This window comes from Lacerta agilis, chromosome 8 (genome assembly GCF_009819535.1).
Source record: "Lacerta agilis isolate rLacAgi1 chromosome 8, rLacAgi1.pri, whole genome shotgun sequence".
NCBI classification, from domain to species: domain Eukaryota; kingdom Metazoa; phylum Chordata; class Lepidosauria; order Squamata; family Lacertidae; genus Lacerta; species Lacerta agilis.
Window position 1 is genome coordinate 61,794,831 of NC_046319.1, and position 18,215 is coordinate 61,813,045.

Sequence of the window (18,215 nt, forward strand, 5' to 3'; positions counted from 1 at the left end):
TTACAAGCAGTATGCCTGGCAGCTAACGGGGCATAGGTAGAAGCATCCATTCCACCAACTTTAGTTAAAAGCGGGGCCTACATGTGCACTGAGTGCTTGTAATTTACTCTCTGCCTTCTTCGTTAAGGTGGCTGCCATCAGTCCTGGTGTAATACAACTGGTGAGGTGGTGCCCTGTGCAGCCATTGTTTATGAAGTGCCTGGGAAGATATTTGGCAGGAGAGGGGGTAGCAATCTGAAAGCCAACTCAGGGGACAGGAATGCTCACAACCTCTTTTTGCCCAATTCCGCCTTGTTTCTTCAGACGAGTCATCTCAAAGGGCAGAAGGGTGGCAAGTAGTCATGGCACCGTCGTGCAATCAAGTAAGAAGAATAACCCAAAAGAGTTCAATACATTGTATTTATTTATGGTGACAGATTCTAAAGAATCTAGCAAGTTACGTCAGGCCTACTGCATGACAGGTTCAATAGCTGCAGAAAAACATTCAAACGCAAGACTGGAAGTGCCAAAGTGTTACGCTCTTCGAATCTTTCAGATACCCCCACGCATACAAACAAACAGCAGGATCACAGCATTTGTCTGATGCAGCCATTTGTGAGAATTTCACCATGCATCCACTTGCCGCAAAAAAGTGCAATTTTCTTTAAATTTCTCCAGAAAGCCCTTGATTGGAGGGGAAAGTTTGTTTGCTTAAACGAGGCAGGTCTAGCACTTAGGTTTCTCAATCACAATTCTGCCAAAAAGTGCTGCTAGTCAGCTGTGCTCCTTTAGTGCGAACCCACTTCTCCCCTTTTAAATGTGAAGCACTGAAAGCTGTCAAAAAGGAGATAATCGAGAAGCCCTTTCCTCAAGTGAAAGAGGAATAACCTTGCGAAGACACTGCAGCCACACACAACTTGGAGCATGGAAGGATTTACTGTACATAAAGGAAATGTCTTTGAGAGCCGTTTATTTTTCAGGGGAACTCTTCACTTACATAGTATTGGACCTCTTAAAAGATGAGCAATTGTGCCTTCTCAGCCAGTAAGAGTTGTGACAAGACAGAAGCAAACAACATGGCAGAAAGACCTTTAAAACAAACAAACAGCCCAGCTTGGTCTTGCCAGACTAGCTCATGTTTCCCAGGAAGAGGCAGAATTTTACCTAGACACAATCCAAGTATGATATTTTATTTCAATTTTTTTTTCAGCCTGCCCAAATGTGGTACAGCTTTACTGCAAAGAAACAGATTAGTAAGTCAGTCGACCTTCAAGGATACACCATGAAGCATCTTCTTGTAGCCCTTTCAAAAAAAGCAGGTCTACCCAAAAAGCTAGCATTCTTTGCCTCAGCTTCCTAAAAAAGCATAAAAAACAACAACCTGAACTGACACATTGCACAAGGAACTGGCAGGCAATCCAAAAACGTCAGTAAAAAGAACTATTGTGCTGTGCAAGTAACTACTTCAAAAGCTTGTGTATTTCAGGTGTAGGCAACACGGTGCTTTCTAGATGTTGCTGGACCAACTCCCATCATTACTCAGTCAATAAGCCATGCTAGCTGGAGCTAATGGGAGTTGTGGTCCAACATCTGGGGGCCTCCGTATTGACTCTTCCTATTGCATTTGAACAAGACACCAAGAGCCAGTTGGGTTCAGATATTTGGCTACCAACAGCTCTCTGCCATCTCTTTTCCACCGTTAACATCAAAGTACCAAAACTTGGGAATCTTTTCCACATGGAGCCAAGCACTTTCACACAGGCCTCCAGAAAGAAGAGCAGCTTTCAGAGCCTATGGGTGATGTTGGCAGCTGCTGCCCTTCATTAAGAGAACCAGGGCATCTGGATCAAGATCGAACCTCAGCTCTGCAACTACTAGAGTGAATAGACTATTCTGCCCATGTTGGTGCACTATGTGCAGCCTATTTAAACTCCTAATAAAAGTTAGCCAGCATTTTAATATCACACTGAACTCCCACACCTGCTCGTTCCCCTGATGTTACTGATACAGCAAACACTAATCTAGATCCTTTCCTTCAGGAAGTCACATCTTAGGTTTTTTTTGGCACGGCACATTGAGCAAGAGTAATACTTTGGGGGCAGGTTCCCATTCTTTTAGTGTTCATGATCACCTGTCAAAACATCTGCTGCTGTGAATCCAACCCCATTCTCTTGCCCCACCCCCCACCCTACCCCACAGCTCTCCTCTGACTGATAATAAATACAGCTGGTCCATCGGGGCAGCAAGCCATGGTACACTGGCTCCTTTTACAAGCCCCTGGCCCACTTCGGTTCCCTCAACAGAAATGATCAAGCGACCCCAAACTCCCCCAAAATTCATCGCAGACATCCCAAACTGAACTACCAACAGGGAGTTCTACCCCCTACAAAAAAAATTAAGGTACAGTGCTTTTTTTCTTTTTTCTTTTCTTTTTTTTTTTTTTTTTTGGTTGCAGGCACTTGAATAGGATTTTCTTTGGTCCCCTAAAAGGAATCGGCCACTCTGGCATATCTTCAGAAACAGTCTGCACAGCCCTTAATGCTTCATGTACTAAGGAAAGAAAGAAAATCAGCTTGCATCTCAGGTAGTGCAGCTCTGCTTTCTTAACCTAATCCTATCCATCCACCTCATACATAAACTCAATCATTTTCTTATTGTAAACATCTCTGGTAAACTACTCATAACACTGCACAATTGCCCACAATATACAGCAGACTTTGTTCCTATGTAGGAGGAAGACACTTTGAGCAAGAGACCCATTTTTCTCTCTGAATTGTACAGCCTCTGCTTCCCAGAGAACAAGGACTGGAGCAGTGTCAGTGGTTAGTTGCAGGGAAGCCAAGTTGGATAGGAGTGACTGCAAGGCAGCAGAGGCTGCATGTGGGTTACATAGTAGTTTACATTTACTTCGCTGGCGTAAGGGGCCGGCTGATAATAGCAGGTCACGTTCGTGACAGTCGGGATTATGTTCTGCTCAGCCAGGACCCTCACAGCCAACATGGCAATGAGGTTCAGCGTCTGCCTCCTCTCGTGTCCCATCAGGCACACCGTACTCTCATTCACCACCCTGTGAAGGGTCATCAGGCAATCGTACCGCTTGCTCTCCATCCCAACAAAGTGGCTCTGAAGGTAAGACTCCAGCTTCCGCTGCTGCTCCCCAATGTCAGGAAAGTCTATAAAAAACCTGGAGCACATGTATCTCTGTAGCGCCTTCATGTCTACTTCCGATTTGGGCTTAAATCCCCTCACCAGGAGGTTGCAGTACTTCAGAAGCCCACCACCTCTGATCTCCTCCGGATTCCTGGTGGCAATGATCCGGTTCCTAAGGTGGTCCATCGCCTCCTCAAAGTCCCCGTACATGCTCTCCCCGGTGACTGTAGGGTGGAAGTTGGCAGACATCGGGTTCTCTGAGCACTCTCCAAAAAGCAACAGTGAGTCCAATATTATCTGGAAGGAATCTACACTGAACTCAAACTGCCGCCGGAGAGTGTCTACGAATTTGAGCTCCACGTTCTTCCCGCTGTTGTTTGAAAGTGAAATAAGGCTCCAGCGGTCTGTTTCATTGCACACTTTCACTAGCTTCTGCACATAGGCCTCCTTTAGCGTCATGGGAGTGATCTTATCTTTGTTTACCCCTTCCGGGAGGAAGTCCAGCAGACAGTCCATCACTACATCTTTCACTAGCTGGAAGACGTCCTCACTCTTCAAGTCTACACCAAAAATGAGGTCCAGATCTTTATACCCCAGACCGCTGTCCTGATGGAGCACGTGGCTTGCAGCCGAGCCATTCAACCTCACGTTGTGGACTGCAATTCCCTGCTTCTCCAGACGGCTACGGACCACCTACAACAAGGGGGAAAGCACATCGCTGTAAGTACGGGAGGAAACTTTAAATGGCCTAAGCAAACATCAGCTGGTGTGTTAAAATAGGTGACCTGTGTGAGTATCTTAACACACTCATAAGGACTAAATGCAAGACTTGGGGCATATCCAACACATCCCATCAGTACAATAATTTCTGCTCATGCAATGCAACTTCCCTCCTCTCAGCCCTCTGCACATGGCCCAACACACTCCCCAAATCTGCTCCAAAGGGTGGTCATGGTGGGGAACTCCTAAAACACATTCAAGGGGCGCTTGGGGGGGGGAGGCATCCATTGTGCAAGGAGAAATCTGTGTACTGATTAAATGAATTGCTTAATGCTACTTGGGATACAACCTTTAGTTTCTATGGATGCAACTAGATCAGGAGATCAGTGATCAGATCTTTTGGTTTTAAAAGTAGCTCAGCAGCAGCAGCAGCAGGGGCCACAGGTCTGGTAGTAACCATGCTGCTTCTACTAAGCCATTCAGCCTTTTCTAATGTGCCAGCACCTCCACAAAGCTGCTCTGTGACTCAGAGGGGAACCCAGACCGCAGGTACCTGTATGTTTCCAGGGGCGAGTTGCTTTGGCAGAGCAATTTCAAACTAGGGAGTGACATGGGAAGGGTTTACACCTACCCAAGCGACTATTCCATTGAACAAAAAAACTGGAAGATCACCTATCTGCTGACATCGCATCTCGTTTGACCTCAAATAAGCTTCGAAGCACAAATGGGCTTACATGAGCACTGCTGTTCAGGCATTCCATGTTGGGAGCTGGAGATCTGTTGCTGATCCCCACCCTAAAGCAGCAGCTGCCTGTACAAGTTCAATGCAGGAAACCATGCCTCCTCCTACAGCCTTTATTCTTAAGCCAAGAGTATCCTAGAACTTTCATCTGGCGTGCAAAATGGCAAGATTAAGAGCCAAAGGAGGAGCCTACAGCACCAAACACGTCTAACTGGCACTAAAAAGATTGGTGGTGCTTTTGTCCATTTCTGGAGCTGCTCTTACCCGGGCTCTATGGCAAAAGAACCGCCACATGAACCTAACCCAAGTCTTGGATTTGCAGGCTGCATAATTTTTAGCACCTGTGGGGAAACCTTTGGCCTCTCCAGATGCTGCTGAACTACAACACCCATCGGCGCCAGCAAGAGTGGTCAGGGATGATGGGAGTTGTAGTTCAGCAACATCTGGAGAGCCAAAGCTTCCACACTCCTGTTTTAGAGATTTAACTTGCCAATGTGAAGCCAATCCAAGGGGCAGCTGCAAAGGTGAAACCCAAATTTTAAAAGCCGATTGTGAGAATCAATGTAGATTAAAATATACCAGGGGTAGCCAATTCCCAAGAGACTGCAATCTACTCAGAGTTAAAAACTGGCAGGGGGGAAGGAAAGCCCTGTTTTTTGGGGTTCCGGTCAAAGTTGTTGTGCTTTTTTATTAGGAGGGAAAGCCCTGATTTGTGGGGTTCAGGTCAAAATGGTTGAGCTTTTCTTAGGGAAGAGGAAAGTCCTGTATTTTTTGGTTGCAGGGCAGACGTCCAATGATCACAATCTACCTGTTGGATGTACCTGAAATATACCAAAGGGGAAATAAACCACACCCCCAGTCTGTCAGTCTGTTAGTGGATCTTCGAGAGTAAGTTACCGTAACTTCAATATGCCTGCACCAAACATGAAGGCCAAGTACAACCACGTATTTGCAAGTACTGAAAGGGTAGCTGAACCATACAAAATGTACCCTTCATCATCCGGACAAAGGCCAGAGGCAAATATAATTGGTCTTGGAGACATTTCTATGTTGAAATGATGCATTTAAAAAAAACCCCCAGCTAGAACACTAACACAGGATTCATAAACCTAGCAGCAGAATTTAGCCTACGATCACAGCTTAGTCAAACCTTCAAAAATGTAGCAGGGAAGAGAGGACTTCGCTTTCAGGTATATTAGGAAAGAAGCAATTGTGTATAAGAAGGGAGCTTTAATATTAAGGAATTTGGTGAATTTTAATATTAAGGAAGTCGGTAACCTTGTTACTTTTATCCCTGACAAATGTGATGCGTCCCCAGCGGTTGTAAAATAGCAAAATAATAATAAAAAATGAACAGACACACTTCAGTTTGGATGATGAAAAGAAGAAAGCTGTGTGGTAGGCAAACTCTCATTTATCTAGCCACCATTTGGGCCGCTTGTTGGCGGAAGCTAACAGAAGAGGGCTTGCTTGCCTTCTTTTTGGGAACACGGGTCCGTATATAGAGCTACTGTGTTGCCGCCTACCCACTTGGTAGGCCAGACACAGCAGCTTATTCAGCTGCCTTTTCATCCAGTGTTCCTTACCTCTTTTGGTTTAGAGGCAATACACATCAAGCATTTACAAAACTGACTGCCTTTTTAGGTTACTTGCTCAGCTCTGCATTTGGAACTGACTGATGTTTATCTGGTCAGAGTCATTCGCCTTTCTGTTTACAGAAAACTGCCGGGAGCTGTTGGAGTTGTGCTGCTAGGTTTTTTGTTTTTTTAAAAGCCCTGGCTTCCCTTTAAAAACATCAGCCCTTTAATGCTAAAGTAGCATTGCTGAAAGCTACATGGGTGTGATGTTTCTTAAAACAGAAAAAGATGTGTGGGCAGACGTATGCCATCTATAATTAATAAATATTAATAGTAATAATAATAATAATAATAGAAATAATAATTTATTGCTTATACCCCACCCATCTGACTGAGTTGCCCAAACCACTCTGGTTGTTTAAGTGGATGGGCAACAAAAGGCCCTTCTTAAAACCTGTGCTTTGGCACAGTCGAATCTATGAGGTGTGCTGGCTCCTCTGGATCTATTTGTCACACTGCAATGCAGGCTATAATTAACACCTAACAAGGGATGAAGCCAAACAGAGGTGTGTCTACTCCGAAGGGTACCCCCAGTGCTGCCACTTTTGACAAGTTCACTTTCCAGAGTTAAATGAAACTGGTTGGGTCAAATTGGCCCAGTTTGCACATCGTAGTAACCCACAAAGATGGCTCTAGCTTCAGTCTTCCAGGCTTAGCCTGAGCATCAAACCAAGGTCCCGGGGCTAAGATTCTTGCGTTGCTCAGGCCATCCATGATTGATAAAGCCAACAAACTTTGGCTTCAGAATGTGGCTTCTTTAGAGCAAAAGAAATCACAACTCCCGGGTTTGGATGCCAGAACTGTGGTTTGTTGCCTTTTCAAGGAGCGGAGCAAGAGACACCTGCACATTCAGAGTAGACCAATGGTTTAGCACAGTGTGCAAATGCAGCCACAGAAAAGTGCTATGCTGCCCTTTCTGCTAGTGCTAGGACAGATGCAGTTGTTTAGTGACATGTCTTCCAAGTGACCTGGGCAACATCTTTTGTAAAATATGTAAATGCCACGCAAGTTCTATGGAGTGGTTAAGTACCGGTAGGTTATATACTTATTGGAAGCGTGTGCAAAAGCTTTTTTACAAAATTGGCTCTGACCTGCCTAAAACAGGGTGCTTTGCCCTGACCCATCTGCCTAAATAAGAGCTTGAACAACTCAGGCTTGCAGTTTCTTTCTAGCCAATCAATAGATTAACTTAAATTGCAGCGCATTATACATAATCAGATACCACCATCAGCGGCCTCTATTTGTATTCCATAGAAACTGCACTGTTGCATTTGGTTCAGGGCTCTATTTCTACTTGTGTTCTTCCCCGCCCTCAAATGACACCTACTTTGAATCACATTGCAGCCTATATATATATATATAGAGAGAGAGAGAGAGAGAGAGAGAGAGAGAGAGAGAGATATTTAGATTTAGATTTCATAGTTATGTGCCCACCAGTTACGTGGTGTGTTTAGCATGTCATCCAATTGCAACCAGTTCTGTGCCCCCAAGATTTCTGAGCATTTCGTAGCCAGGGCATATGGCTCCCTTTTGGCTACTACTACAAAGTAGTAGTAAGTTTAGGAAGTTACTACTGCAAAGGAGGAAGTTACTTCGAAGAGGCAAATCTCTGTTACTCCGTATCATCTTGGAATTCTGCAAAGGAAGTGGATTTGCTTGTGTGTATGCTTCATCATCATTCCACACAACTGGAGAGTGTGTGCTGTGTTCTTGCTTCTTGTGCTTGTGTAAGGAAACCAGGCATATACAGGGCATGGGTAGTTGCTGCCAGGACCATTTACTGCCTGTGCTACAGTTTCACATGCCAATCATGATGCTCCCTCAAGGCATCAAACCCAAAATGGATTAGAAAGGCAATCTGCCTACCCAGAGGCCATACCATCCATTTAAAAAAAGCTGTTTTCGTTTCTAGTGAGGGAGTGGGGCCAGTTAGAACTACTGATCTAAACCCAGGTGTCTCCATCCAGTTCTAGCATGCCACCCTACATCTAGTCTGCTAAAATCCCATCATCAGCATTACTGCTATCTCCCAACTGCTATCCCTAACCCAATAAAGTTGAACTCATCAAACAAGCCCATTTCCTACATGCCAGCGCTTGCCTTCCAAATCTTTAGCATGCTGGATTAGCACTTCTTTATCCCTTGCCAGCAGAATCTTCTCCGCTAGCTGCCACGCCATTTGTGCCGTCCCGCAAAGAAAAACCTTGCAGGTGCCACACTGCAGCTGCTTTGCCTCTGTGCAACCATTCCTTGTTGTCCTTGACAACTGGCGTTGCTAACTTAGAAACAGCACAGACCATCATCCGTGGGACATGTACCGGTACATGGGAACCACACCCTGGGAACACAGGCCTAGTCCACATAAAAGCTATTCACAATCTGTTCTCTTCCTACGTATACACTTTATTGTCCACCTAGGCAAGTGCAGTTTTACCTTAAGTTTTATAGTTTTGGGGTATGAGAAGTACACAATTCAAAAGCTCAGAATGAAATGCAGTATTCTACATAGGGTTGCCATTTATTTCAAACAGTGAAAATCCAGAAAAGTTGTTTAGCTTTTTTTTTAAAGTACATTTCTGAGCTATTTTTAAGGAAAATCATGACACTGCTGACAAAATTTAACAGCATTTTGAACTTGCACATAATTCATTTAATGAGTGCATGCATGCACCTCATGAAGACCTTCAACTTTTGATAACGGATGTTGTGAAAGGCAGCCAGCTTTGTAACAATGCTTTAAATAAAATAATAAAATCAGAAACCAATGTGACTAATTTTACATTAGTGAGTCATTGCAGAGGAATGAAGCCACCTCCCATACGAAATGAATATGCAGCAGCTTATTGGTGCAACGTTAATGCCTACTAAGCACACTGTTGCTACTTCACGGACAAACAAATCCCTAGTAATTTGTGGCAATTATGACACACAGCAGAGCAGGCTATTTCAGGGCAAATGGACTGTACTGGAAACAACCTTCAATGCTATCTAGCTTCATTAGAAGAGTCAACAAGCATAGGCCAGCTTTGTGACTGTTGGAGCTTTCAGTATACCGACTTTCTACACAGATGTTCACTTAAGTCAAGTATACCAAGAAGATCTTGCTTCCATGTACATGTTAGCACCAATACATGCCCCTCCCTGCCAAATGAATATAATCAATATGTAAAGAAATATAATGTGTGGTTCAGGGAGATCCAGGTTCATAGCCTGACTTAGACTTTGGGCTGGTCAATTTCTCTCAGCCTAACTTACATCACAAAACAGTCTGGATGAAATTGGGGTGGAGGGAGAACCTTTGGCTACTTGAAGGATGGCTGGAATAAAGAGGATAATAATTTATAAAATATCAAAGCAAACTACAACCGCCTGTAGTTAAATTACACGTTATCAGTTTGATTCACTTTCGGTACATACAAACCAGGGTGCTGAATTCTCCCTGTGCATGCAACTGGCTTCTGCTTTGACATGCAGAAACTGCCCTCCATAAGGAACTTCCATGTCAGACCTGCCTGCCATACTGCATACATATTTAGAGGCCAAGTAAAAACGAAGTCCAATTTCCACTCAGAAGTGTTACACTGTGCTAAGATTCATTTCTGCAGATTGGAAGTGTTTGGCAGCCAAGTGCCAAGATTGTAAACAGTCATGCTTTGGAAGGGAGTGTAAGGTTCAGCTAAATGGTGACTGTCTCAGGTTGTCCCCATTTCAGCTATAGGTCAGCCTACTGTGTTGTGCTTAGATGTCTACTTCAAGGTCCCTGTGTTCCAGTTAGAATGTTAAAAATCCACCTTCATATTTAGACGTGGAGTTGTACAGCTTTACCTTTCCAGGAAGTCCAAGCTAGTAGGTAAAGCTGGGCACAAGTTGCTTTGTGCCTGTTAAACCTTTAGAGTTAATCTGTCATTAACCCAGAAGGCACAGAAGCAAGTCAAAGTGTGCTGGAGATAATAAAAAAACACCACAGTGATATCAGCTGATGCTAAACTGCTGTAAGTCAGGTTTATATCTATGAATCTAGAACATGTTGCTCTACCATATTATTAAACCTTTGCCATCAAGATAATATCCAAGAATAAAGGCCATTAATAACCATCGATTGTCAATAAAATAGCAAAAAATTGTGTCCATTTGGCACGAGCATTGTCATCATTACTACCTTCCCCATATGTGATAGCCTATCTTCAGGTTTTTTCTTGTAGGTCAGTTTTACAGCAATTCTCATTTGAGCTGGTCAAGTAGAAACAGATATGAACAAAGGGAGATTTGAACCCATGGTGCTCAGCAAAGTGGCACTGGGCAAGTCAGCATTATCTCATCTCACTCTATCTCACAGGGGCTGTGCAATACACTTGTGTGTAAACCTACACTTCTTGGATGAAGCACATGGAGATGCTCTATAGCTGTGATGGCCAAACTCGGCCCTCCAGATGTTTTGGGACTACAATTCCCATCATCCCTGACCACTGGTCCTGTTAGCTAGGGTTGAAGGGAGTTGTAGTCCCAAAACAGCTGGAGGGCAAAGTTTGGCCATCACTGCTCTACAGTACCCTTTCTCAACGTTGGGTTCCCCAGATGTTCTTGAACTACAACTCCCATCATCCCTGACCACGCTGGCTAAGAATGATGGGAGTTGCAGTCCATCATCATCTAAGGATCCAAGGTTGAGAAAGGCTGCTCTATAGAGTCTGTCTTTGTACACACATCTGTGTTGCCTGACATTATTTAAACTTCTTTACTATTTTATTAATCCCAAGAACCCATTTCTGTCCTGTTTACTTAAAATACAGACCTATTGGATAATGGTCACCTGCAATATTTACCATCAAAAGTAAAATGTTCTTCACACCCCTTGGAAGAAGTTCAAAATATTTTAACAGCCCCAACTCCTGCAGTCAGATGCCCCACCACATCTCCCAACCATAGGGACTAGGAAACCTGCACAGATTTTTCCATTCCTGCTACAGCTAGAGACTCCCAAGCCCTGATGGCACAGAGCCAAGCCCAAGAGACCAGATATCACTACCTCAGCAGATTTATTTTCTGCTAGCAGATTCCAAGCTCCATATAAGCTGACAGAGGAGTGCCAAATGAAGGGCCAGCCAGCATGCAAGCTCATCAGAGCAGGGTCCAACATTTGACATGAACTGCTTTAGTCAGACTAGTCAATGGTGGCATCTAATGCTGAGTGACCTTGGGCGATTGCTTGCTTGCTCACACTCACACACACCCAACTGGTCTGATAAAATGACATGTACTCTCGTTTCCTAAAGAATCCAGATAATCACTCTGCCAAACTGTCACATTCTAATGTTTTTCCCTCTTCTCCTGTCTTATACAGGGCTTGTGGAGATTTTTGATTTGCATCACAACTGCAGCACCAGTCAACACACATTGGACTTGCAAAGTACTACTGAGTCACCTGGTGTGGAGGAGGACTCTCTGGGGAAGACCCACCTTCCTACATGGCTTGCCTTTCCCCACTGTGCTCCCGTGAGTCTGTTTTCAAAGATGCTACAAGTCTATTTGCTGGGAAGCAGCTGCTTGGTAGGATTTCAACCTGCATTGACTGCTTCTACTCATCATAGCAGGAGTACAAGTCCATTCTCCATTAGCTTCAAAAGATGGCACTTACCTCCATTTCTGCACCAATGCGCTAAAATATAAACAGACTTGCACAGCAATTTTATTTATTCTATTTCTTAGCCGCTCTCAGGCTACGTTCCAACAATGCACTGTGTGCTTTTGCTATGGTGGGGGGGGGGGGGACACTGGAGAATTGTAATGGGGAATCTAGCACACCATTCAATGCCACATGGAACCACATTGGAAGACTCATTTCCAGCCAATTGTGAGGAAGCAATGCATCAGGTGTGCTAAAGACCTAGTGTGACAGGAGCCCTCGTTTCACTGAGGAAGGCAGCCACTCACCTTCGAAAGAGGCTGATGCCACGCTACAGAAGCAAACCATACACAGGGGCAACAATTCCTATTGCTTCTATAAGCCTCCCGTGCTTTATGAGAAAGCTAAACGAAAGCCTCCTCCAGTAAAGGGAGCCACCCTTGGCAGATACTAAGTGCCTTGCACATCTTGGTTTCTTCCCTCCCCAAAGGATATTGAGTAAGAGCTGTTCAAACACAGCTTGGCATAAGAGGCATCTCTGCCAGTTGTGGCCTTTCAGTTCTGTTTCCTTATAAATCTTGTGGTTTTACACTTTGTATATGGATGCCTGCTTTTTAACCCCATTCTGCCAAGCATCCTTACCCAACTGTCAAGGCAACGCTGTTTCGAGGATTCTAAATACAACCCGGAATCCCGGGGAGTCATATACAACACCTCCATTTAACACAATACCGAATTTAATACAATTTAGAATCAACCTCAGACACACTAGTTCCGTTTCAAGTGCCAGTTGGCAACAGCAATGGACATCAATTTGTAAATATTGGAAAGATCAGGCGTTGTACACACCAACTTCAGCTCCGAAGCTGTGACACACACACCCTTTCCTAGACAAATGTACTGTTCTTTCACTAACCCTCACTTTTTGCAGTATTGCCAGCTGTATACTAGCAGAAAGAATACTCCCTTAACTAAACAACCTCATACCCTTTGGGAAGGGCCACAGCTGAGTGACAGAACACCTTTACCTACAGAAGGTTCTAGGTTTGATCACTGGCATCTTCAGGTAGGGCTGGGAGAAAACCCTGCCTGGAATCCTGGAGAGCCGCTGCCAGTCAGTGCAAACAGTATGGAGCCAGATGGACCAGTGGCCTAACTCAGTATAAGGCAGCTTCCTATATGTTCCTACGGGAAGGGGAAGAATCTGTCCATTCCTTCCACATCTTTAACATATCTTTGAAGAGCTCCCAGAGGTCCCTGCGAAGGGGGATTGTTTGCTCAACCACTGTGAGAACTGCTCTGTGAGGGGAATAAAGGCTGCCTAACAACTCAGCACCCTTAACTACAGCTCCCAGAATTATTCAGAGGAAGCCATGACTGTTCAAAATGACATGACAGTGCTTTAAATGTATGGAGTGAAGGTGGTCCTGGACTGCAGCAGAATGTTCTAATGGAATGGGATTTTGCTCAAGGAATTGCTTTTCTGCAATATTATCTGGATGGACTTAAGCGTGCTTCGCTAGAGCAAGTTTTCCTCACCCCCGACAATCAAGTCTAGGGACCGACCATTGCCAGAAATATGGTGCTAGGGAAACACATGGAAAGGATTGGGAAATAAGGAACAGGGGGTTATTTCTGCCCAGCTCAGCCCATCCACTCTCTTGCTCACCAGCCTGAGGTTGCCTCTCCAACAACCCACTGCAGTCGCACACCCATGACCGACGCCTTCCTATACTCCCAACCCTATTTAACCTAATTACTGCTCTTCTTGGGACAGGGTTGCCTTCAAAATAGGGCACCTGAACCTAGTATACAATTGTGGGTTTCTACTATGGAAGGTATAGTCTTCCATAGGGAGACTATGGAAGGTCTCAAGAGCTGCTCCAATATGGAAGGACGTTGCCAACTTCTTTCTATTAGGATCTGGGGGTGGCACTGTGTGTCACTCCCCACCTCCCTCCCTCTTGGTCCCACAAAGAGTTCAACATAAATTGTGCATAGAAACTCCCTTCATTTCAGGCACACACACACCCTCATACTTTCCCCTCCTTACAACAGATTCACACCCAGAAGACGTCTTTGCCCTTCTTGTATCTGTAGCCACTTTTGTTAACGGGCTGCAGCCCTACTGCCACTGTGATCCAAGAATTCCCACCTGCGCACCAACCCATCTTCTCTAGTACAGGCCAATGAACAGTTGTCAGCATACAATCCTATGTTAAAATGAGTGTTGCCTCACAGCTCATAACTCAAATGTCATCCCCAGGCAGCAACACCTACTCCACAGCGATGGCACCCTAAAGACTTTGATTACTATGACAAAAGATTTCGTGGATTAGAGCTAGTTTGGGTATTCTATAAGCTTCTGTGGACTAACAAATCTTAGGATGTCACTCTTGTTTTTGCTGCAACAGACGGATATGGTTACCCCTATGGGAGGGTTTTTTTTTTTTTTACAGTCTTCTGCTTCAGGGACAGAGCCTTTTCCTAATCCACAGGATCAAAGGGAAGTCTACCCTTAAACACAGACTGCCTACACTTGTCATTGTATTACATTTATGTTATTATGTAGTAAACGATACTGTGGCCTTTTGACAGAGGGAAATGTACAAATTTCTTAATAATACCACCACCCACTACATCACGGCACTTTTCAGTATCCTACCAATCACAGCTAACATTCCTCATTTCTAAGATTTTACTTAGACTACTAGTCTCAACTCAGTTAAGAACTTAGAAATTGTATTTCATTAAAGGAACTACAGATCTGGCGCAACATGGCAGCAATCTACCATTCTTGGCTCCCACCTGTAATTGGGGGCATCAATATCAAGGTTGTTGCAGTTACTAACTCCACATATACAATACTCTGAACTATTCTCTGCCAAATAAGTTTTTGTCAAACCTACAGCTAGCCAAGGCCTGAGCTGTCAATTAATGCACCCAAATTTTGGCTTTGGTATAAGCCTGGCCTACTCTCCACAGTATGGAGTTAATGCTCATTTAGCTTAGCAGGGGATTATGAGAAGGATTAGCACAATTACTCAAAAAACTTTACATTCTCAGAATATACTGTTTAAGGCTAAGTACTCGCAGCCAATATGCTTCTGTGGTTTTCCAGCAGGAGCCACAATAGCTAAACTGGCTACAAGACTGTCCTTTACATTCTAATCAAGAACGATGGCTACATAGAAGAGCCCTTTAGTATATTAATAATGTTATCCAAGATCGGCTCTTCTGCTAGTCCCTCTAATAACTGACAGGCCGAGTACACACTGTACATTTTAAGCACCCTCCCAAAGAATCCAAGGAACTGTAGTTTGTTAAGGGTACTTAGAATTGTATCCCTCGGCTAATAAAGCGAGATGAGCGCCACAACCCCAGAGTCGTCCGCGACTGGACCTAATGGCCAGGGGTCCCTTTATCTTTACCTTTGGAGGTAAACTACAGTTCCCAGGATGGGGGGGGGAGAATGTGCTTTAAACGTATGGTATGTATGCAGCCTCTCACATACAGGCTTTATACCAGATATTCTAGTTCAGAATGAGTCAAATAAGTTAACACTGTATAATAGCTAGAGAAGGCTGCACTGACCTAATGACAGTTGACAACTATGTTGCTTATTAAGGCTGCATCCCTAGGGAGACTTCCTTGGGAGTATGACACGCTGAATTCAATAAGGCTTATATTCATGTAAACATGACTAAGAGCAGGCGACAAGGTTTGTCTTTGACTTCTTTGTCAGGAGGGAAACTCGTGGACTTTTATCACATGCAATAAGAAGCCTGGCGAATGGGTGCAATCTTGGGCATGTCCTGCTGCAAAGTAATCAATGCTTTACCGCTGATCCTTTAAAATACATGTTTTACTGTTAAATTGCAGTGCATTCTCTTTGCTGTTAGGAACTTATGGCTGTTGGCAGACGCGGCAAGGTTAAATAGCTTAATATATAAGAAGAGCCCAAAGATGTGCCTTTAGGACTGTTCCCAGAGTTTTCACTCCTGAAAGAGTCAGAACCTTAGAAGGCAGGGCCGCTGAAGGCAACGGGGATTACTACCGTGTAAACGTGCCGATTCTTAATGCTGCCTCTGGGGGGGGGGGGAGATTAAGTACGCGGCCACCCCGGTCCACCGGGTCCTGCCACTCACCTGCACGATCCTGCGCGGCCGCACCGATAAGGTGGGGAAGTTGCCGCGGCCGTGGATGGGGACGGCCTCCTCGAGGATGTGGTCCAGCCGCTTCACCTGCTCCCAGCCGAGGACGCTGAAGCGCCCGTCCCTGCCGCTGCTGGGCGGCTGCTTCTCCGAGCTCGCCGCAGCGCCCGAGGGCCCGGCGCCCGTCACCGCAGCCGCCGACGCCGCCGCGCGCATGGTAAGAAGAGGAGAAAAAACGCTGAGGCTGGAGGAGAAAATTAAAACGGGCCGGACTCGCCGAGGAAATCAAATCGGATTGATTTTTAATTTAAAAAAAACAGAAGCCGAAAGAAAATTCCAGGCCGGGCAGAAAAACAGCAGCAACAGCAACTACCACACTGCGGAGCTGAGAAAAGGCAAGTCTATATATGAAGGGACCGGAGGGGGCGGGGAAAAGGGAGGCGTAACCGCTCCGCGTGCAACTGCCAAGTCCCTATTTCCACCCGTCCCCTCCTTCCAACCGCGCCTGCAACACGAGCACTGCGGATGCCTAGAAGTGTGCAGCCGTCTTTTATATCCCTGCGGCGACGCGTTGCGATTGGCTCGGCTCGACCAACCAATCCTCGACGTACTTTGGCAGCTCCGGACGTTCTAATTGGATACAAGCCCCACCCCACTTTCGATAGCGTCCTGCCCCCTTAAGCAATCAGAATGAAGGAATGCGGGGAGGGGGCGGTGATGAAGTATTGAAAGAGGGCAGCTGAGTCTCGGCTCGGACGTCGAAGGGAATCCTGTCTCTGATTGGTCAGCGTACGGAAGGCTGTGTTTAAAGAGACAGAAGTGCTGTTGAAAGCAACCTGACTTAAAAGGTAAAATAGAAATTAGAGCAGTCTGCGTATCCGGGCTCGGAGCCGGTCTGGAATTCACGGCCATCGTCTTAAAAGCACAGATAAGCCTGGCTGATGGTGGTTATTCAAAGGGGTCGTGGAAAGAAGAGGGGGAATGGTACTTTGCACTTACTTAGAAGTACTCTCGCCTTCATGTTTCTCACGATCCAGCCCCAAGTCTAACCTTGGAAAGGGGAGATAGTGGAATAGAAGACAGAATATTGAAACTGACTGGCCTTTATGAAGATTGGATGTGAGAAGTGTGAGGGAAGATATGTGGAATGGTGAGGTATGGGGAGTTTCTAGAGATGTATTTAAAATAGTTTGGTTTGTCTTCAAATGGAAGGGAGGAGGGTTTGAGATGCAGTAGAAGAAAGGAAGTGATTGGGTGCTGCAGGAATTTTGTGCTGATGGAGCCTTCCAACCAGGTACATGCAAGATGGGTTAGTTTAAGAAAACAACAAATAAAAAAGCCTAAATTTAAGCCCTTTACTATGTCTGCAGTTAAGTAATTTGTTAAATGTGCTTAATAAAATAAGTGGTAGCTGCTAATCATTTTTCCTACCTTTGGGGTCTGAACTGACTGAACAAAATCCAGCACAGAGTTAAACCCCCTGATTTCAATGGGTTTAAGATTTCCTAAAACTGTGTTGGATTACAGCGGTTGACCAGAACACTGTAGGCAGATTTAGTGCGCAACTGATGGAATCTTGTTTGCACGTTTTTTGTTTTGCCTCTGTATCTTGAAATGTTGAAAGAGTAGGAATGTGACATTTTCAAAAAAACAAAACAAAACAAAACCCTCTGTATATTTAGCTAAGGGGCCTTGGGCATCTTGGAGGCAACCAGACTCACTCATCCCTGCCCCCCTCCTCCTTGGCTATGATCACACTGAAGTGATGGAAAAGCTTGAAGGTGCTTTTTAGGAAATCATTTTGGGAGATGGCTGAGATGGTGGGACAACTTGATGGATTAAAATGCAGCATAAGTAAAATTCATGCAGCAGTCTTTCCTGTCTCCATATGGAAAGGATTATGCACTTTCCATTTATATCCTGATATTCCTCCATGGAAAATCCTGATTTATTCCATTTATATCCTGATTTTCCTCCATGGAAACCAAAGCAGCATAAGTCACATCCACACCATACATAGTCCGCCCCCCCAATCATGGGAAATGTAGTTTACCCACCACAGAGCTACAATTCCCAGCACCATTGACCAAGTGCAGTTCCTTTGATTCTTTGGGAGAGGCTATGGGCTCTAAATGTATGGTGTGGATGTGAACATACACGGTTCTCTCTCACACACACTCATGGCTCCATTTTATTTTCTGTGGGGAAGC

At 44.9% G+C, this 18,215-nt stretch overlaps 1 protein-coding gene across 1 annotated transcript; it reads right to left on the reverse strand.

The window, feature by feature from the left end:
• Nucleotides 1-385: 385 nt before the first annotated feature.
• On the reverse strand, nucleotides 386-16,296 carry TENT5B (terminal nucleotidyltransferase 5B). The gene is made up of 2 exons (XM_033157862.1): nucleotides 16,000-16,296; nucleotides 386-3,822 (listed from the first exon to the last, which is right to left on the reverse strand). The coding sequence occupies exons 1-2, from the start codon at nucleotides 16,219-16,221 to the stop codon at nucleotides 2,803-2,805; spliced, it is 1,242 nt and encodes a 413-aa protein (XP_033013753.1). The 5' UTR covers nucleotides 16,222-16,296; the 3' UTR covers nucleotides 386-2,802.
• Between the last annotated feature and the right edge of the window lie 1,919 nt (nucleotides 16,297-18,215).